The 21,011-nt window shown below is 39.6% G+C and overlaps 2 protein-coding genes across 3 annotated transcripts; one reads left to right on the forward strand and one right to left on the reverse strand.

The window, feature by feature from the left end:
- The first annotated feature begins 2,702 nt into the window (after nucleotides 1-2,702).
- On the forward strand, nucleotides 2,703-15,560 carry GEMIN2 (gem nuclear organelle associated protein 2). 2 transcript variants are annotated; one of them, XM_063398953.1, is made up of 11 exons: nucleotides 2,837-2,890; nucleotides 3,386-3,470; nucleotides 4,624-4,724; nucleotides 5,785-5,832; nucleotides 6,745-6,804; nucleotides 6,976-7,086; nucleotides 7,669-7,713; nucleotides 8,402-8,470; nucleotides 13,777-13,887; nucleotides 14,092-14,150; nucleotides 14,470-15,560. In XM_063398953.1, coding segments are annotated over exons 2-11 (645 nt in total). In that variant the 5' UTR covers nucleotides 2,837-2,890; nucleotides 3,386-3,469; the 3' UTR covers nucleotides 14,510-15,560. The 2 variants fall into 2 exon arrangements, with proteins under 2 accessions (XP_063255022.1, XP_063255023.1); XM_063398952.1 differs by lacking the exon at nucleotides 5,785-5,832 and having other exon boundaries at nucleotides 2,703-2,890; nucleotides 4,635-4,724; nucleotides 14,470-15,525.
- Nucleotides 15,561-15,669: 109 nt separating this feature from the next.
- TRAPPC6B (trafficking protein particle complex subunit 6B) lies at nucleotides 15,670-20,921 on the reverse strand. The gene is made up of 6 exons (XM_063398954.1): nucleotides 20,314-20,921; nucleotides 20,164-20,231; nucleotides 18,987-19,104; nucleotides 17,596-17,679; nucleotides 16,491-16,584; nucleotides 15,670-15,847 (listed from the first exon to the last, which is right to left on the reverse strand). The coding sequence occupies exons 1-6, from the start codon at nucleotides 20,392-20,394 to the stop codon at nucleotides 15,816-15,818; spliced, it is 477 nt and encodes a 158-aa protein (XP_063255024.1). The 5' UTR covers nucleotides 20,395-20,921; the 3' UTR covers nucleotides 15,670-15,815.
- Nucleotides 20,922-21,011: the final 90 nt, after the last annotated feature.

Consider the following 21,011-nt stretch of genomic DNA (forward strand, 5'->3'; position numbering starts at 1 on the left):
GCCCGCGGGGGGTTGCGCTGCTCTGTCCGGCACGGGATTTCCCGGGACCGAAACAGCCGGGTAGTCCTTGAGCTCACGCTGCTTGTCCCCATCTTCCATCACGAGTACTTATGGCAACTTTTAATCCAGAAGATTGTTTACATGTTTCTTCTGAGTGCCTGGGGGAAAAATATATTGAAATTATATTCCTGGAGATTTTAGCCTGAAACCATCCTTTATCTGGTATTTATAAATATTTAATACGTTTGTTTACTATCTACAGTAATTATTACATAGCCATTACTATATGTGTTTGTCCAAGTTTTTTGTTAGGGTGCTCAGCTTTTTATCCCCAAACCCAACCTCTTCAGTTTCAGGAACTGATTTTAACAACCCTGTCATGAAAGGCCAGAACAGTAATCTCTGCCTTTCCTGAGGTGTCTTAGTGCAACTAATCCAGACATGGGAGAGGACTGAAAAACATTCTGCTGACTGACTACCATATCCTCCCTCCTTCATTGCAACTCAGAAAACATTCTGTGACCATCAAGCAAATAGAAATTACTAAACCGTCTTTATCCTCTTTTGTTATATGTCAAATGTGATTATGATAGAATTTCTTTGCCATTACTATCTCCAGTATCAGTTCTCTTCAGTCTAAAAACACAAAAGGTAAACAACAGCAGAGTTTACTGGAGGGATTTTAAATTTCCTTGTCCACAAATCTCACTGCCGTTTATGGGAGTATTAAGCAGGAGCTTCCCAATGACATGTAACATCCCCACTCTGAACAAAAGAAAAAAGAAAAAAAAAAGACCAACCCCCAAACTCCACTACACTGTGAACTTCAAACAGGTGCACAGAAAGTGACTCGGTGTTGTAATTTCAAATGTATTCAAACACCTTGTGAAACATTTTCAGAAAATTACCTTAAAAAGAGGCAAGTCCTGAAGTCTAAACTGCAGGATGAACTCTATAAATGAAAGAGGCAGCTGACATTTAAAGATACTCAAAGGGCAAGAAGGGAAAACAGGAAAGTACACTACTCTGAAAGTTAACTACAAATAAAAGATAGTCAGTATTTTTAATTAATCTTCAGCAAAATTAAATTTCATTACATAATAACTCAATCCAATGCCCTAAACTTAAAGAAGAGTCTTGCAGCTGTTATGATGAGGTGAACTACAGAGAAAATCAAGGAGAAAGAAATAGAAAATAGATATAAACATATAAACTCATTTACTCATTATAACAAAATATTTTGTTAGATCCCTATCTTCATATGTAGACTGTAGATTGAGTGTTTTAATTTTTCATAATGCAGAATTTATATGTTGCTTTTTTTTTTTTTTTTTAAGCCAACAGGGCATATTTCTTAATGCAGTTCACTCTTTCTTTGGAAAAGTACTCTTCCTTAATACCTAAGCAGTTGAGAAGAAATATATACATTTCCAGTTTCATTTTCCTCTTTCTCCTCTGAGTCACATTTGCTAGCCATTGCATCAGCACTGTTGGTAAGACATGTTAGGAATTATTTTATTACCTGTGGAAGACTATCTGTAATTATTAAAAATATGTTGCTTTGTTTAAAAAGTATCAATGGAAAGTTCCAGAAAAAGTAATCTAAAGATAGAAAGTATATTTAAAGTGTATTTGTATCCGTGGATTCTCTTTCTGTTCATAGTTCTGGACTTTATAACAAATAGGAAAAATAAGTTCTGCATATTATTAAAGTATTAGAAATGAACTTTATATAGCTGGACTCACCAAAGTTTTTGTCTTGATCATCAGTCAGCCTTTCCAAAATTATCACAGTAGGCTTAATTAAGCAGGTTTTATTTCTAGTGGTGACTGCAATTGTTGCATACTCAACTAGGATCTTAGATCCGGGTTTCAGAAATAAAACTCCCTGGTACACGTAGGTGCTTTTGGAAACACCTTAAAACAAACAAAAGCCATTGGAGAGGAGGAGTTAAGGTAGATGTTTATTTAGAACTACTGAAATAGAGACTTGCAGGGGATTAAAAAAAAAAGAGCTTTTTTAAAAAATTTATGTCAGAAGTATCTAAAACTACTCTGAAATATTAGATCTAAATAGACTTTGCTTACAAAGTTAATAGTTACATTTTGTGTACTTCGTATGCAGAATTAATAGTTACATATTGTGTAACAGGAATTTCATAATAAACAATGTAAATTAATATAGCATCATCTTTCTGCTTTTTATCTCACCTGGGAACATTGCCCCTTTGTGCAAATGCTGCCTTGCTGTCTGGCATGTGGGTGCTCCCACATTAGAGTCTTCAGAAAAACTCATACAGCAGCAACTCAGGCATTGACCCTTCCAGAATGAGAACTCTGTGTGAATTTATAACCATTAACTTCTGTGTAACTGACTTTAACCACAGATCTCGAAGCATTTCAAGGAAGGGACAAATATTATGAATACTGGTGTTCACAGGTAAAATAAAAGAGTACTAATGGGTGAGCTATAAAGAACCTGGCAAAAACTACAGTGTATTGGAATAATGGCACTGGGCCTAATGAAAGAAGTTATTAAAGGTTTACACCTGTTCGCCACAAGAATAGGCCAGGTTTGATGGGTAGCGAATTGGCAAACCCCTTTTTGCCCCAGCTCTTGGGCCGGTGGTTTCCAGGGCAGCCCAGACGCGCGGAGCAGGCGGCGCAATCCGAGCGCGGCCGGGGCCCTCGGGGCTCCGCGGGGACACCGCCCCCGCTCTCGCGAGAGCAGCGGCAGGCGCGCGGGCTCTGCCGCGGCTGGCGCGGCCATGGAGCCCGGCCTGGAGGAGCTGATGCCGCGGCTGCTGCCCGTGGGCGACTGGGACCTGGCCGAGGACTTCGACCCCACCGTGCCTCCCAGGACGCCGCAGGAGTATCTCAGGCGCGTCCAGTGAGTGGCGGGGCGGACGGGCCGGGCCCGGGCCCGCTACTTCCCCGCGAGAGCGGCGCGGCCGCAGGTGCTGCCCGGGCCGGGCTTGGTGCCGGGGCGGCCGTGCGGTGCTGCCCTTCGCCGGCATAGTCGGTGTTTTACACACCTGCAGGAGGGGCAGCGACCCATAGCTTCCCTCTCGTGACCGGCGACAGGACTCCAGCAAACGACATGAAGCCGTGTCAGGGGAGGTTTAGGCTGGATATCAGGAAAAGGTTCTTCACCCAGAGGGTGGCTGAGCACTGGAACAGGCTCCCCAGGCCTGACAGAGTTCGAGAAACATTTGGACAGCGCCCTCGGGCACAGGGTGTGATTTCTGGGCTGTCCTGTGCACGGAGCTGGACTCAATGATCTTGTGTGGTCCCTCATGATTTTATGAGTATTTCAAAGGCATCCGATATTTATTGACCTGTTACAGAAAAGAAAAAATGCAGCCTACTTGATTCTGTTTTGTAGGATTGAAGCAGCTCGATGTCCTGACGTGGTCGTGGCACAAATAGATCCCAGAAAATTGAAAAAGAAGCCGACAGTAAACATTTCAGTAAGTTTGAGAGCTTTTACATGTTTTGAGAGAGGGGGAAAAAGGGGAAAGATGTTACTATAATGATTGTATTAATTTTGGGGAGTCAGTAGCATAACTAAATAGCACTGCTAGATTCTAAAAGCATCTACAGAATTAAATGTCTGTGTTTGGAGAAACCCCTACTCAACTGCTGGGTAAAGCAGTCTTTCTAACTGATTAAATTGATAATCCCCATATTATTTGATATGCAGCAGACTGTTTTACTGTCTGAGGAAAAACAAATATTGCATTAAATTTTACAATTATTGACTCATAAAACATGCATAAATTTTATAAGAAAAATATATCCATACCTGTCTTTGGGTTGAAGTCTATATCTGGCAAAAGGGTACTAAGGGCAGCTAAGCTTTACTAAAGTTAGATGAAATTCTAGCACCATTTCTTTCCTTTTGGAAGGAATATTTTATTGGAACTTTTCCTTACTGTTGAAGCAGATTTTTCTGTGTTGCATGGTCCTGCCAGCTTGGTTTTTAAACTACTTTCAAATAGTTTGTCTTTCTCCAGTGACAATGATGTAATCTGAGATTTCACTATTAGATTTCTCAAAGTTTCTACTACTGCCATGACCTTGTAATTTCTGTAGCCATTCTCTTCATCTGTCTCATTTGTGTGTAGTGACATTCTTAAAGACATGTAGAAAGATTTTGTTCAATAACTCTTTCATGCTAATCTTTAAAGAGGTTATATCTACTTAACTATCAGATTTAATTTCCTAGATGGTTTTATGGTCTTCTGTCTTCCCCAACTTACTATTTTGACAGGTGGAATGCCTGAGACTGATAATATCTGTCTCAGATAAGGAAACAGCATCCTGCTTTTTATGAGCAGGGAGATTAAAGCAGAACAATTGCTGAAAGGAAGACCTTAAGTAATTCTTTGACAATGCATTTTGGACACTTAGTGTTCCTGCTTATGTAAATAGGAGAAGAGTCAAACAAAAAATATTTTGTCTAAACCAAAATCTTAGCTCAGGCTTGGATGTGGTAATGAAATTACCTTTCTTAGATGAATATTTAAAGGATATTGTTTACCCAACAGTAAACATTTACTGATTCTCTTGTTCTTGAGGATTCTTCTTATAAAGCTCTCTTTACACTGTAATTATTGCCAGTGTTTTCTCAGATTTCTGGATGTCAGCCTGCTCCTGAGGGATACTCTCCAACACTCAAGTGGCAGCAGCAGCAAGTGGCCAATTTCTCAGCGGTTCGTCAGGTACAAGATGGCCTGTGAGGGGCCTTGCACGGTCTAGATAGGACATACCTGTGCTTCACAGGGGATAACTTTGTATCTGGGATAGAAATGTTATGATTTTGTAGCGGGATAGATGTTTATAGGCAAGTGTTTCAGGTTCTGGAATGCTAATTGAGCATATACTGAGTGGCTTTTAAACCTCTTGATGAAACTGTTGAGAGTCACACTTAAGAAAAATTCTCCTTCAACAAAAATATGTCCATATTTAGATTAAATGATATGGCATAGTTGAAGAAGGACAAAAACCCCTATGATGTTATGCAGTTATATAAAACATACTGCTTGCAGGAAATATTCTGCAGAACTCAACATTAACTAAGAACCAAGTGGATTCTAACCCATCAGGAGATGCATAAAGTCCATTCATACAGTCCATTTAGAAACCTGTTGACAGAGGTGGCAACCCATTATAAGGAGAAATACTGATTTGGCAAAACATATTTGTAACATTGTACAGATTTTAATCTTTCCTGATACATTTGCACCCTGCTTGAAATAACACAACGAGAATAGTAAATTAAGCAATCTCAAAGGGTAAAGGTTCTAACTTCAGCTAAGCCTTACTAAAGTTTTAAACTGAAGGAGGGTCGATTTAGATTAGATATAAGGAAGAATTTTTTACAATGAGGTTGTTTACTGGCACAAGTTGCCCAGAGTGGGGTGGATGCCCTATCCCTCAAAACACTAAAGGTCAGTTTGGATGGGGTTCTGAGCCTGATCTAATTGAAGGTGTCCCTGCCCATGGAAGAGGGGTTGGACTAGATGGCCTGTGAAAGTCCCTTCCAATCCAACTCTTTCTATGATTCTACTATTCTCTATGCACAGTTCAAACAGGGTGAAATGGAAACTGTAATAAAGATGTTGGCAGAGGTCATTTGTGACTCCGGTGCTGCAGGGAGCATGTGTACAGTGCATTGATCCTGCAGTGTAGGAGTACCTCAGGTACTGAGGTGTGACCAGTTAGGAGCTGCTCTAGCACTGAGCTCTGCATCAGCTCATGTACCATGTTTTTTTTTTTCAGGGAGGAAAATTTAGTGAAGGAGGAGATCTGTACCACTGCATCTACACTGTAAACAGTAACTGAGCTACCCCTGTTTCTGTGAGGGAAATTGTATATTAGGCATAGTCTAAGGTTTTAGCAGAACTAAGGAGACTGGCATCTAAAGGCTTATTCACTGTATAGATATTTCTTTTATGCTCAAATCAATCCTCTTCTTCAAAGATTGATTTGAGCATAAATCAGTCTTTGACCATAAATCATTTTTGTGCTCAAATCAATAAGTCTTCTTATCTGTGCCAATAACACTGAAATATGGCACTATTCTAAAAAGTATTTAAAACCAAAAAAGAGCATTCACTTGTTCAACCACTGCATCAGCTGCTGTTACTTACAGAGTTTTTTTTAGTGGTCTTTTATACAGTTACAGTAACGTTTAGAGTAGGAGACAAGTTTCTTCTGCTACAGAACATTTACAGCTCTCTACAAGTAATTGTTAAGTGGCCGATTTGTTTTACACAGGATTCCTGCCAGGTAGAACTGTGCTAAGAAACCACACTTGCCTGCTTTCAAACAATCCTGTAGACCTCTGATACTGATACAGACCACTGTTGGAAACAGGATATTGGCTTTATGTGTGCTTTTGGATTAAATCAAAGTGGGTTTTTTCTTAAGATTGTTCTAAAAAGAAAAGTCTAGAAGACTACTAAAGCTTGCTACTTCAGCTTAACCTTATGTAATAGACTTCAAAATGCCTTCAGCTTTAACATTACTTCCAAAATCCCAGCCATGAGCACCTTAATTATATTTCTGCTAAGAGGCATGGGAAATATTTAGCTAGTTGTGCTGGCTATATATCTACTAACTTATATAAAATCATAAAATATACTTCTCTTACATTTTAAGAATAATGAATAGCCCTCGTGGCTAGGATAAAATAACTGCAGAGTTAAACTGGGTTTTGACTTTGTTTTAATTACTCAGAGCCTGAACAAGCACAGGAATCACTGGCGGTCACAACATTTGGACAGCAATGTTACTATGGTGAGTAGAATTCATAACACTGCTCTGTGGTTTGTTTTCCCAGTTATTGAATTCACAGTTAATCTTGCTTTATAGTTGCATGCAATAATTTATGAGTATTATCAAGTCTTTTCTCCAGTGTCTTCAAGATAACAGTATTATACAGTTTTCATTTATTTTTATTTACTTTAGCCAAAATCAGAGGATGAAGAAGGCTGGAAGAAGTTTTGCCTCGGTGAAAGAGTATACTCAGAAATAGATGCACTATCTGATAATGAAAATTTAGGAATTGATTACATGAAGGTGAGTGTAGGACTTCTATTTAATTTTCAGCAGCTATTTTCTAGACTAGCAGCCCCCAGAAACAATCCTACTGTTTATTACCACTTTGTGCCAAGTAGGAAGTAGGCTCTGGTGAGCCCAGAAAGTCCCAGGGTACATTCTTTTTATGCAGAAATTAAGTGAGGCAGAAAATAAGTCTGTGTCTTCAGTCAAAATTTGAAGGGTTCCTTCATCTCTTATCAGCTAAAGTCAATACTTTGTTCTCTCTGAACAGAATGGAAGCTTTCTTCATAGTCTGCTTTAGTGTTTTGTTGTATAGTGATATGTAGTTACCCTCCTCAAATGTGATACCCTACAAACATGTTCTTTACTGCATCGTTTTGAAAAAACAAAACTTTAACAAGTAACAGTAGAAGGCAGGTGCTCTGATACTTCACTGGGCCTTCAACTTTCTTGAAGATACTTTTTAAATAAATTTCAAAGCTCAGAACAGACTTTCAAATCACTGTAAGTGTCTGAACATAAAATTAAAATTTTAGTATGTTCTAAATCAGAACAAAAATGTGATGATGTTTGCATTTTCCAACTTGCTTGTTTTTTCAGGTGGGCTTTCCCCCTTTGCTAAGTATTGTAAGCAGGATGAACCAGGTAAGCCTATCTCTTAGAATCATATAGTGACATTGCCTAAATCATTATTTCTCATGTCTGTTACAGAAGGCTTATCTATTTTTCTTTGCCTAGAGTAGGCAGTTGTTTATTACCAATTCTATTCATTGTACACTCAGAATGAAAATATGTATTTGTTATACCACATTCAGTTACAAACTACAAGCAAAGATTTTTCATGACTAGTTCTGAAAGTACCTTGTTGTTGTAGTTTCTCTATAACACATTTAATGTTTAAATTTTTTCTGAATACTCCAATAGGTGCTTTGTAATGTTTTTAGATTTCTCATTTAGTATTTTAATTTGATTTTGAATTTTTATGTACATTGCAAGGCTAGAAGAATCACACTTTCCTTTACTACATTTCCCACTTTCCACCATTATGTACAACCAGTCAGTGTGATGCCTCTTTCCTAATTTGTAGCTACTTATCCATAACTTTTCGTTAACATTGAAAATTACCTCATTTCATACAAAGTTCTTTCCAAAAAGAGGTTTAATACTTGGTAATGGTAATTTAACACTTACTTTACCCTTACATGTAACTGCAACCTGGAATAAATACTGTGGAGCAGAAATACTTTTTATATAATACAATCCTTCAGGTAGAAGAGCAGCAAAACAAAACATTGCAGATTCTATATTGTCTCTTTTTGTTCCTCTTTTGAAGGCAACAGTAACCAGCGTCTTAGAATACCTGATAGCCTGGTTTGGAGAGAAAAAATTTACTCCAGAACTGGTAATTTTTAATTTATTCTAACTATTTGCACATGAATGCATTAAACAATTTGTTTGCAGTTTTCTATTACATTATTTTTATTTTCTGAAGAGTTCTCTAGATGGATGCATCATATTGTTACTTTCAAAACTTTCTTGGATTAGATACTAAATGAGTATTCAGAGTTGTTTTTGGAAGGCTAAAATTATAAAACATAATCATCGTTGTGATGGTCACACCACATGAAGTGACACAGTAGAATCCTCAGAAGGCTCCTGTTGATTATCACAACATGCTGTCTTTTATCCACTTAACAAAGTTTACACTCCGCTCACTGGTCACAAAAAATAAACACAACGTTCGTTGGCACAAAAAGTCTCCACCACTGTTTTCAACCAACATTCACAAAACTTCTCCAAGCACACTTCTTCCAGCTGCACGTTGTTTGTCTCCCTCTCCTTCTTCTCGCCTTGGTTTGCAATGCCCATGACCTCGGTGAAATTACTTTCAGGGGTAAAACATGGCTGTTATCAGCTTCTTCTTCAGCTAACTTACACTTTGGGCTTACAGACCAGCTGAAGCCCCTTCCACAATTCCCCCTTTTTTATTGGAACCATAAACACTACTGCTAAGGATTTTTGCAGGGCACTTTACAAAAATATAAGCAGACAGGAGAGACAAAACAACGAATACAACCACCAGCAAAAGTAACAGTCCAGTTTTCAACAATACCCCATGCTGTTCAACAATACCCCAACTTGCAAGGAAACCATTCAATCATTCCCATCCTTCATCCACCTGCAACTGACCAAGTCCTTCCTTCAAATCTAGAATGCTCCTGTGAACTGACCCACTGTGATCTGACGCGCCCATACACCACATGCCCTCAAAATCTTGATGTCCATAACCATACGCCAACAGTAAGCCATGTCAACCATGTCAAAGCTACAATTGGACATTTGAAGCCCTGCATCACAGTGGTCCTTATTAAAAATCCATAGTGATTTTGACACTCCATTGGGAGAAACAGTCTTGTCCCCATAAATTATGTGGGGCATTGGTGACATAAGGCCTGATGTTAGCTTGTTTGCCTTCAGGATGTTTTACATTAATCGCAATAGCAGATAAACTACCTACCCAGTTGAACCACCTAACCCAATGACTCCAAAACCTGCGTGAGTGAGGAGCCATGATTGAGACCAAATAATTATGAAATTATAGTTACATCTGCTCCCATGTCCCATCAAATCTGTTATTGTTATCATCTCTGGATGATATCCCTTAGTCATGACAACGCATTGTTTTTCTGGGTGTCAATCTGTCACGTTTTGAGTCCAAAATATCTGAGATGCCCCTGTAGATCCAAAACCTCCTGTACCACAACTCTGGTTCACTGCATTTGGAACTCACAAAAGGAAGAAGTTGAGCAATACAAGTTCCTTTTTGAATAATAATAGGAGATTCACTGACCGATACCATAGCATGAATTTGTTCCAAACAATCAGAATCAATAATGCCTAAATGTACACCAATACCTTGAATAGTACTACTAGATCTCCCCACTAAAATGGCACTCAAACCCTGTGGGACCATAGGCATCAGGAGGCACTTTACATATTTGTCTTGTCAAAACGGTCCCTGTGTCAGCAGTGGGTATATCAATCCCTGCAGAGCCACTTGTGGCCCCTGAGAATTGTTCATAAATGGATAACTTTGCAGTGCTGGGAGGGCTTGTGGTTGTTGTCGGGGTATTTATGACCCCACGCGCTCTTTCGCATTCTTCCCATTTCCCTGCGATTGCTGTCTCCATTTGCATGATGATATTTTGATCTACATTGTTTAGCATAATGTCCCAATTTAGCACAACAATTGCAATTCACTTTATTGCCTGGATTTATCTTAGATTTTACTTTTCATTTATCATTTTGTGGGCATTGTGCCTTTAAATGCCCTTGTTCTCCACAAGTAAAACATTTTTGTGGAGGCCTTAGGACTGCTGCCAAAGCAGCCATTTTATGCTCAACTGTGCCAACTTTTGAACAAGCAGTTACAACATCAGCCAAAGAGGGATCTCCTGACAAAGAATAATTTTTCAGCAGACTTCATTCACATTATCTCTAGCCAATTGTTTGCATAGAATTTGTCTCAAATATTCATCATCTACTTGTTTCTCAATAGTTGCAGCAACCTTTTCCACAAATTACAAAAAAAGGTTCTTTTATCCCTTGTATAGTAACGTGTCTCTGTTTGGGAGCTGCCATTTCCATTGTTTTATTAAAGCACTCGTACCTAATTGTTGAGCCTGTGCCAAAGTTAGAGGGTCCCATCTTGCCTGTAAATCCAGATTTGAAAAAGGTCCATTGCCTAACGAGGTGTCAGCTCCTACAGCATGACAAGGTTCCTGCTGACATAACTGCATGTTATTCAAAGCTGTTTTTTCAGCTATTTGTCTCCCGGTATTTTGAAATACACCATATTGTTCTGGCTGAAACAAAATTGTAGCAAGATGCATAATATACGGAGCAAGCACATCAGCATTAATAACATTAATTAACTGCATTACTTCTGAAGCATTAATACCATATTTAGCTACCTTTGCTTGGAGGTCTTGCACAAACTTCCCTGTACAAATGTGATGGCTGTCATTTTGTCCTGAGTTAGGAGCTGCTTTAAAAACAAGAAAGGCCATAGGCTCATTACAAGCAGCATTCGTATCAGCACTCTGCATTTCCAACATTTTTGGTGGACCTGTTTTTTCTAATAAATCCCAATCCCCCACTTCAGCTGCTTTCTTTTCAACATTCTCCCAAAATTGTGGAGGCTGTTGAGGGGGTCACAGTCACTTGGCAAGGAGGTAAAGTCTGAGGAGCAGCAGGCTTAGCTCTATTACGGGGTTTGCCACAAACAGAGCCATGCACCAGTTCAGATATTCTGGCCGCTGGCATTTCATCATCCTCATTATCATTGCTAGGCAGTGGAGGATACAGCATTAATGATTTCATTTGTTTATGCAGTTTTTGGGGGAGAAGGCTCAGCTTGCTCTTCACTTTGTTTCTCCTGAAAAATCATTTCAGCTAACTGCTGTGCAGGAGTAACATATTTTGACTTGGCACTTAATTCAGTTAGCTGCTGTGCAGGGGAGGGGTACACAGGAGGCTTGACATAGCTTTTTGGGGAGATACCAAGCAGTATTATCAGTTTGTAGGGTTTTTTTCCCACAATGATAGACCCAGGAGAAAACTCAGCAGAAGTAGATCCAGCAGGCTCTACTTGAGTGAAAAACGCATTCTCAAGCTGAACCTCATTTTTCTGTTGTTACCCATTAACTTCAGTTTCTTGCTCTGATTCTTCTTCCACTTCCTGCTCCCTCTTATCCAGCTCTATTTTCCATTCTTTTAATGTCTCTTAAAGCAATCTCCAAGTGGTAGCCCACTCTGCAGCCGCCTTGCTCCCTTTAGATACCACATCCCATAGTCTCTCCCCAACTTCCTTCCATGCTCTAACATAAAAGGCAGTACTTGAGTTAGTCTCAAAATCTTGTGAGTTTGCCCACAATAACACACTACGAAGGGCATAGTCAGAAGTCTTAATACCTTTTCTTTTCAACAAAGCTTTCCATGTAGATAAAACAATCTCTTCTTCACTTGATAAATTATTCCCCATTATATCCCCAGCGGCTCATCTGTCCCCCGGGTGTCAAAATTAATCACGTCTGGACCAAGCAGCTTCCCCTTCTGCTCTGTGCTTCGCTGGGTTCCCATCCCCTGGCTGTACCTCGCTCCTACAGCCCGCAGATCACGTTCAGCGCCACCAGATGTCATTGTTGTGACGGTCACGACACACAAGGTGGCACAGTAGAATCCTCAGAAGGCTTCTATTTATTATCACAGCATGCTGTCTTCTATACACTTAAAGTTTACACTCCTCTCATTGGTCACAAAAAATAAACACAACATTCGTTGGCACCAAAAGTCTCCACCGCTGTTTTCAACCAACATGCACAAAACTTTTCCAAGTACAGTTCTTCCAGCTGCACATTATTTATCTCCCTCTCCTTCTCTCCTTGGTTTCCATACCAGCAGTCTTGGTGAAATTCCTTTTAGGGGTAAACACGGCTGTTACCAGTTTCTTCTTCAGCTAACTTACACTTTGGGCTTACAGACCAGCTGAAGCCCCTTCCACATATAACAGATACAGACATAAAAAGTACTGCCCAAACTCCCTCCCCCTTTGTATCACTCGCCCCACTAATTTAAGCCACGAGACTTGATGAGTATCAGGGTTTAGGAGCAGAGAGAGATCACAGCAGCTTTGGTTCTGTCTGGGTGCTCCACTATTTACCAAAACCTCCAACTTAGTTTGGAGGCACATTTCAGTGTGCTGGCAAAGACACATTTAATCTTTCCACATACAGCACAGACCAGAAAGCTTAGCTGCATTCATGTGGTGACAAATCAAACCCACTAAGAACTCCTGATTGACAGGCTACACTGGCATAGAGTTTGGTCACAACTAGACTGACCAACGGTGTCATGGCACCATATCTACAGAAGACCTTGGTGGATGCATCTCATCTCCTTCAGTACCACAAGGCAAAATAGTAGTGAAAAATTACATTATGCTTAGCATAGTTTCACTATTTTTTTCAGTCACTTGAAGACCTTCCATGTTCTGTCCTTTCCTGCAAAAGACTGTTTTCTCTTTAACCAGTATGCATGTTGCAGAGAATGTGCACACTGACTGTTAGGTTAGATCCCCGAATGAAGGTCACTAAACACTGTGATTAAACTATGAAGTTAGACTGGTACCAGAAATTAAAATTCTTACAGACCAGAAAGTCTGTAAGAATGCAGTAGAATTCAGAGATGTAAAATTCAAAGGACATATTTTCACAGTGCTGCAAATCTTAAAGCAGATCTAACCACTAATTCCAGAAAGATCTGAGTTCATACATTCATTCTTCAGGAATGTTTTTTCAGATTGTAAAATTAAAACTTAAAACCAAGTAATAATGTTTAGATATTACTAAAATAATCCTTCCTTCAGACTACAATAGCATCAGCTGTAGTAATTTTTATCTTGGCCGTTCCTTGGCCAGGAAACCCAGGAGTAGTGCACACAGGAATCTTATCTAAAGATACAGAACTCTCTACTATGTGGCATCTCAAAAATTCATGTAGTGGTTTTCAAAATCCAATTACAGCATATAGCACTTAATGCAGTCTTGTTTTGAGACCTACACTTCAGTCCTGCTCTGTGTAACATGAATTGCTTGAATCTTCAAAGAAATGCTCAGAATTAAAACTTTGTTATGTGAATCCTCACAGGGTAGATGGCTTTATGCACTGTTGGCCTGCCTTGAAAAACCTTTGCTACCTGAAGCTCACTCCCTTATTCGACAGCTGGCAAGACGGTGTGCAGAAGTCAGGGCACTGGAGGTAAGATTTAATATAACTGTGCAGAGGAGTTGGTGAATTTAGCAGGTAAGGAGGATCATTTTTCAGAAGTCTTAATAATTAATTTTTCATGTCCTAAGTTTGCTTGAGAATGAAGACTAGAAATACACATAACATGGAATGTAACAGCTTCTCTATCTGACACAGATAACGAAAGAATTGTTGTGATATTTATCTCTTTTCCAGGAGAGCAAGAATGAAGAACAAATATCAGCTCTGAACTTGATAATCTGCTTAGTTAGCAGGTAATGCAACTTATACACCCAAACCAGTAATGTATGTCCAGCATAAACACAATGATTTGTACTAACCTAAATCCTTTTAAAAGTGGAAGTCAGTAAAAGGACCCTGGGCCAATGCAGCAAATATACTTAGCTAAAAGGATTTAAGATATACCTAAGAGTAAAGTAAGCTTATTCCTTTCTTCAGATGAGCCCTCTGCACCATGGAGCCAGAATTACGATAGCAACACTAAAAGATGAGCTAGAAAGCAACAGGTGGGACAACTTGAAGTAAGGAATATATTGCATTGGAGGTTTCTTACCATATTCACTTCATCCCTAGGTACTTCGATCAACGCGACCTGGCTGACGAGCCTTCCTAGGCTCTTTTGAGAACATCCAGTATTTTGCATTGCCACAGTACAAACAGCATTATCAGAGTGAAGAGCAAGACACTGCACTGTTCAGACCTGAAGAATTACACAGTCCTTTCAGAACACCCTCATGCTAATGCATCTGGGACAGCTATGAATTACTTCAGCTGAGTTTTAGCTGAGATTGTCAGTGTCTCTAATACCATCATCATGAAGTGGTAACTGAAGTGTCCAGCGTCATCTCTCAAGCTCCTGTCTTCATAAATTACATTCTTGGTTAGACATTTCTACAATCTGAGAGATCTATGGACACTGCTATTAGGTGAAGTCTGATGTTACATTACAAATTATTATTCTTTTTCTAACAGATTTATTGAGGACTTTTTAAATAAAACTAAATGAGTTTAAAGACTTTTCTTAAAAACACTGTGGATTTTCTCACTCCATATTATTTAACAGCAGCCTTACTCTAGAAATCTACAGAGTTAGGGCAGAATGTGTTTTTTCAATTTTGGTGCCTGAGCTTTAGCACTGCTTAGCAGTTCAACTATAGCCAGCATGTTACTGAAACAATTGTTTCAGTAAAATGTAAACATTACTACTTCTAGCTAGTACATTACAGAAGTAAACTGTAGCTAGCAATTAAAAACAATTACATTAATATTGAGTTTATGCACAACAAGGTGGAAGAAATTTTCTTTGGCCAGTATAGACAACCTTAGGCATACATCATTCTGACACATGGAACAGTTGCTAATTTTAGGGACAGGAGAAACTCATGAACTGTGTAAAAACAAGTTTTCTTCTACTGCCCAAACTACAATCCTACAAAAGTCTCCACCTAACATCTTTAATGATGTGTGAGCTGTTGGCTCATGTGCTAACAGGCTCCATCAAAGAAATACAAAAGCAGTCGCTGCCTCCCAGTTCAGAGAGAATGGGGGAAGGTAGCAGATAGGCATTCACACTGGGCAACAAAATACACATTAGTTTCTTATTCCAATTTAGTCTTGGTCAGGATTTTTCTCTGTTCTCAAATTCTGCCTCTGGTCTTCCAGGCTCTTTTGGTAATTGAAATATTTTGCTGAATATGTGGAGTACAGTTTTTACCATGTGAACATTATTACTTTGGTATAGAATAAATTTCATACCAAGACACAAGCAAAGTGTTAAGTTATTTTGATGAACATTTATTATATATTTTGGAATTTTCCTGCACACTGCTATAATTTACATGTTATATACAAGATTGAGCCAAGATACTGAATCTACATACAAAGGCTTTGTAAAGTAGATACCCAGATTTGAATGTGCTCTACATCTTCTGTATCATCACCTGAAATTTACCTGCAGGAAAAGCACAGTCAGATCACATTATTACCACTAGAATTATTTCCCTGAGTAATTATTTTCTTGTAGATTTTTCCCAAAGAAATAGTAAGGAACATTTCAATCTCACAGTTTAATTGTAAGCAGTTGAGCCATTATTTAAATTTAGCATTTAAATTTTAATTCCATGCTGAACAGCTTTTCTCTTATCTTTTTTTTATAAGTTGACCATGTCCCACATCACAGTAGTTTTGTCAGCTAAACCTAAAATTTGTTTTAAGTCTGTAGAAAACTTGTAATTGAGCAGCTTATGTAGTAACAATGGTCGTCACTTACTAACATTCTTAATGACTCCTATAGAGAAAGATCTTGACTTGTGCAAATAACCTTCTGGACAGACATCCTTACACATTTGATGCTTCTAAATGTAAATGCAACTTTTTAATTTGCTTTGCACTCAACATCATGGAGGCTTCTCCTCTGTCAGTATTTTCTAAATACTAAAGGATTTAGTGGCAAGCCATATCCTGAAGTTCACATGGACTCCTATGGCCCAGCAGCTTCAAACAAAACCCACCTCGAAAAATGCTTATAACAGCAACACAGTCAGTCAGGAAAGTTACCAAGTGAGCTATAATTGAATACTCCAAGTGCTACTTACATGCAGGCATTGATGAAACTTCAGCTGTTACAATACTCTTTATTCCCAGATTTGATAGGCCTCCTCTGATTAGTCCACAGGTGAATGCTAAATACTAAATACAAAGTTGTACTTCAAGTGAGTGTCAACAGTGAAACTTGTTGATAAAGATTGAAACTAAGTACTCAAGAACAAGACTTAATACTTGGATAACAGAATACCATGGAGGTTTTGAGAGACTTTGTCAGGCCTCTAATAGATGAAAGCTCCAATATTTGGTAGAGTGGAGTTCACTCCGCAGACTGTTCTCATTAGGAGCAGTATTTTGAATCACTTTCTCTTTTCCATTAAACCTGTAGGAACTTAACATCCTTAAAACAATTATTCCCAAGGCTTGGCTGAAATTAGCAACTGGTACTAAAGTCAATGAAGGAGAAACAGTCCAAGACAGCATTGCTGTGCAGGCCATACCTTAGAATACAAAGGCATGTAGATACTTCAAATGTGTGTTGCAAAATAGAAGAAACATTTCAACAAACACAAAAAAAATCCCAAAGACAGCAGCCAGTTGGGAGCACTAAGAATTAAGAAACCTTAGAAAAAACAGAACTCAATCTCCCATTTCTTAATCCACTTGAATCAAAGTGGTCTATGATAAGTTCTGCAGAGGGACTCATTTTACCTGAATTATTACCATAAATCAGCATCTGCACTCAAAACTATTTTTAATTGGTGGAAGATCTCTCTGAACATTCACATCATCTCAGAAGCTTGTTTTACATAACAAATAGCATCTTCCAAATGTGTTTTGGGAATTTTAAAAAAAGTTTCTGAAACCACATGCTTCCTGAAGAGAAAGAATTTGTGTGACAGTGGCAGGTAGTGGCAGACAAGCTTTCACCATGAAGTAAGTCAAATGTAACAGCAGCAAGTTTCACAACAACCATGACCATTTTCTGAACTATAAATCAAATCTACTGCTCTAAAACAGGCTACCTTTCTAAAAAGGGAAGAGTTTGTATCTATTTATTTACAAAAATTAAAGTTATTAATAGATCAAAGTAATTAAAACCAAACTGGCAGAGCACTCCCCGGCACCCCCCCTCCAAATAAAATCAAAGGGTACCTTTGGTGCATGTTCTAAATACTGCTTTCCTGCAGACATTTGTGTCAAGAGACGAAATTTATTGTCTTGAAGGACATAAATACCCTGTTTAAACAGAAAAAAATTGAGGGGTTTAGTTAAATGTGCAGTAAAATAAAATTCACATTTTCTGTGAATGAACTTTATTTCTAGGTAAAATATATATGATCTTGGGCTGAAAAATAAAATTTTAGATTAAGGTATATGTGATTTAAGTTTAAATGGTATCATTTACTTACAAGGAATATCAAAAGAAAATACACTTAACCATGAGTAAACAAAACCCCTAGATATGATCAGTTAACCCTAAAAAAATGTTCACGTACATTTCTTCTTGGAAGAATCCTTCCAATGATCAGAAAAAATAGTTCCATACTAGAAAGTCTTTGGTAATATATCAAATTCATATTGATTTTTACAGTCAAATCTCAGTCTTCATTGGGTTTTGCACATCGCTATTCTTATTCTCAAATTCAGTGGGAATTATTTTTCTTAATAGCAGTACAGACAACAACACTCAAAAAGCAATCAAAATAAGAGTCTATCATTTTCTACAATACAATTTTATGCAACAATATGCATCTTAATAAATTAAGCATAAACACAGTATAGCTTTATCTATACTTGCCATTTTAATTTCCTTGCCACTGACTGTGCTACTTGGCAATTTCATATGCCTTGAACTTAAATTAAGGCTGCATATACAATTAAGACCTTAAGCTCAATACTGCAGTTTTTTTGAATTAAAACTCCAGATTTCTAAAGTAATAATTATCTGTTATTACTTGATAAGTTACTGAAAAATAAAACCTATTTTATTCGGAACAATCCTTGTACAAATTCTCTTGTTCATAATTTGCCACAACAGGGAAATAGCCACAAGAAAACCAAGTCATTCAATAGGGAGAAGATTTTTTACTCTAGTGAAATGGCTCCTTAAGTTCTTCTGATCTGGCTTTAAGAACTGTGACTGTTGACACAGGAAAGCACATGGATACAGCCCAATGTCACCAACATGCAGATCTGAGAAGTTTCTCATACAAGTGTTTTCAACAGATTACAACTCTCTCAGCTGCTGAAAACTCTTAACGTTCTCCAAAGTAATAAAATCACTTCACAGCAGCCATTCTTTTCAAACAGTCTTTTCAAACAGGGTGGCAATAAAGACATCATAGGCAATTATTAAATTGTATTCTAAAGCTACATGATAATATGATTATTGAAAACCACACCTTTTAAACAGAACAAATATGGAACATTTTGAATTTCTTATCTGGTAATTAATTTTAGACCAAGAAAAACAAAAAAGTGCACTAGCAACTCAAAACTCTCAGTGACTTGCCAAGCTAAATCTTAATCTACAGCATTAATACCTGGTGATTAGTCCTTAGGTTATCTATTTGTTTTTTGAATACCGTTGTCCAAAAATCTTTGCAAATGAACTTCATAATATCTAATTCATCCTTGAACCTGGCAGTGTCTTTTGTAAACCTAAAAGAAAGGTGAGAAATATATCAATATTGATGGTACACTTAACCTAACCAATTAAACATATAAATTTTCAAATAGTACTATACAAGATAATTTTTGATGTTATTATAAAAAATAGTTTTCCAGCCATCAAAATTAGTTTTCCAACACTATCATTCTAGCTTCACTGTGCATTCATCAAATATTTTAAATTCAGAGCAACACAGTGTTATCTTACTATCCGCAATATGATACCACAATAAATTGTTTTAATTCCATGATTATCAAACATAGTTGACATACAGAAAGATGGAAAAGTGCTCTATCAGTTTCATCTTCAACAAAGTATCTAAATAAGAAGATAAACAAAATGCTCACACCTATACTACTCCTTGGAAGGAGTCCTTCAAATAGGCAAAAGAGCTCTAACATTTACTTGCTTTACAAGCAAGTAAAACTTGTTCCCGTTTTCTAGAAGGGGTCTCTTTCTCTTGCTTATTTCAGATTTCTCTCCCTTTATCCTCCTTGACGTTCTTTATCTGGCACTAAAGGACCGCTTTATTCAACAAAAGCATGATTTAAGAAACTCAGGAGTCTCCACATGACCTCGGAACGAGGGCGCCGGAGTTGTATCCCGGCTCCCCAAAGTCGCGAAGTCTCAAGGACTTAGAGCACTTTAAAATTACGCTTAAGAAGTAAATCAGAAGGGGAAAAAAAAAAAAAAAAAAAAAAAAAAAAGGAAAGTCACAAAACGTACCAGACACAGGAAACGTGCAAAAGTCTGTATAGAGAAGAATTAAAGATAATTGTAAGTATTAAAACTAACCATGTACCCTGACTCGGTTTTCATGACGGGAAGCACTAGGAAAACAACACACTCCAAAACTGTCCCGTGATACGCAAACACAGGTCACCACAAGCACGAGACAGACAAGAGGCGATGCCAGAACAACTGACAGTAAGAGGAACGCACTCTCCGTGCGGCCAAAGCAGCACACCGTGCCCGGGCAGGTGTGCTTTCCCGGCGAGGTGCAAGCCCCGAGAACCTGCAGCGGCTGCCGGGGCCCGGCGGGGACTCACCTCTCGATGAGCCCCTGCCCGACACGGAAGCCCATGCTCTCCAGCTTGGTGGTGCAGCGCCCGTTCTCCTGCAAGACACAAAGCGCCGCAGCCGCAGCGTCAGCCCCGGCCGCTGCCGGGCGGCCCCGGCGCGGCCCCGGCCCCACTCACCCCTTCGCCCTGCTCGGCAGCGCGGTACAGCCCCGCCACCATCTCGCTGTGCAGCAGCAGGAACAGCGCCTCGTCCGCCATCGCCGGGGCCGCCGCCCCTTCCGGGGGAGCCCGCACCGCCGCGGGAGCTCCCGGCCGAGGCGGGCAAGCGCTGGGACAGGGGCTCTGGCGTTAGGGCTCTGCAGAGTCCGCGGACTCGGGCGGCGCCGGCAGCCCAGGGTCCGGAGTGAGGGCCGGAGATCAAGCGCGCCCCTCCTGCGGAGCTGCCCCGCCCACCCTGCTGCTGTGGCCGGGCGCGTGTCACTGCTTTCAAGACGGTGCCCGTGCCTTCCCCTGCCCGCTGCGGGGAGCCACAGAGCAGCCGGGGAAGAGCGTGGTTTAAAGCCTCGCCGCCGCCCCGGGCGCCATGAGTAACGCGCAGTGCGGAGCTTCCCTGCCACGCCGCTGCGGGCGGGATGTGAGGGCAGGAACGCGCCTCTCGTCAGGCCGCCACCGCAGCCAGCATCAAGTAACGCCCCCGTCTATTGGCTCGCCGGGCACAGCCGCCTCTGGTAGCGCAGCGGTGATTGGCCCGCGCCCGAGTCCCGAGCGTGCCGGCTCTCGGCCCCATTGAGAGAACTCCCACCCCCATTGAGGTGGGTGGGAACAAGCAGCCTCGAAGCCGTCTTCTGATAGGGTTCAAGGAAATGAGGTTTGAG

Source organism: Prinia subflava, chromosome 5, assembly GCF_021018805.1.
Source record: "Prinia subflava isolate CZ2003 ecotype Zambia chromosome 5, Cam_Psub_1.2, whole genome shotgun sequence".
In the NCBI taxonomy this organism is placed as follows: Eukaryota; Metazoa; Chordata; class Aves; order Passeriformes; family Cisticolidae; genus Prinia; species Prinia subflava.

What these genes read in the sequence shown, in the direction of transcription:
- GEMIN2 (XM_063398952.1), top strand. Translation starts at nt 2,769, where the DNA reads ATGGAGCCCGGCCTGGAGGAGCTGATGCCGCGGCTGCTGCCCGTGGGC. An exon ending in TGGACAGCAATGTTACTATG is followed by an intron (nt 6,805 to 6,975) that starts GTGAGTAGAATT and finishes TATTTACTTTAG; the next exon opens with CCAAAATCAGAGGATGAAGA. An exon ending in TAGGAATTGATTACATGAAG is followed by an intron (nt 7,087 to 7,668) that starts GTGAGTGTAGGA and finishes TTGTTTTTTCAG; the next exon opens with GTGGGCTTTCCCCCTTTGCT.
- TRAPPC6B (XM_063398954.1), bottom strand. Translation starts at nt 20,394, where the DNA reads ATGGCGGACGAGGCGCTGTTCCTGCTGCTGCACAGCGAGATGGTGGCG. An exon ending in CTGCCGAGCAGGGCGAAGGG is followed by an intron (nt 20,232 to 20,313) that starts GTGAGTGGGGCC and finishes TGTGTCTTGCAG; the next exon opens with GAGAACGGGCGCTGCACCAC. An exon ending in GGGCAGGGGCTCATCGAGAG is followed by an intron (nt 19,105 to 20,163) that starts GTGAGTCCCCGC and finishes CCTTTCTTTTAG; the next exon opens with GTTTACAAAAGACACTGCCA.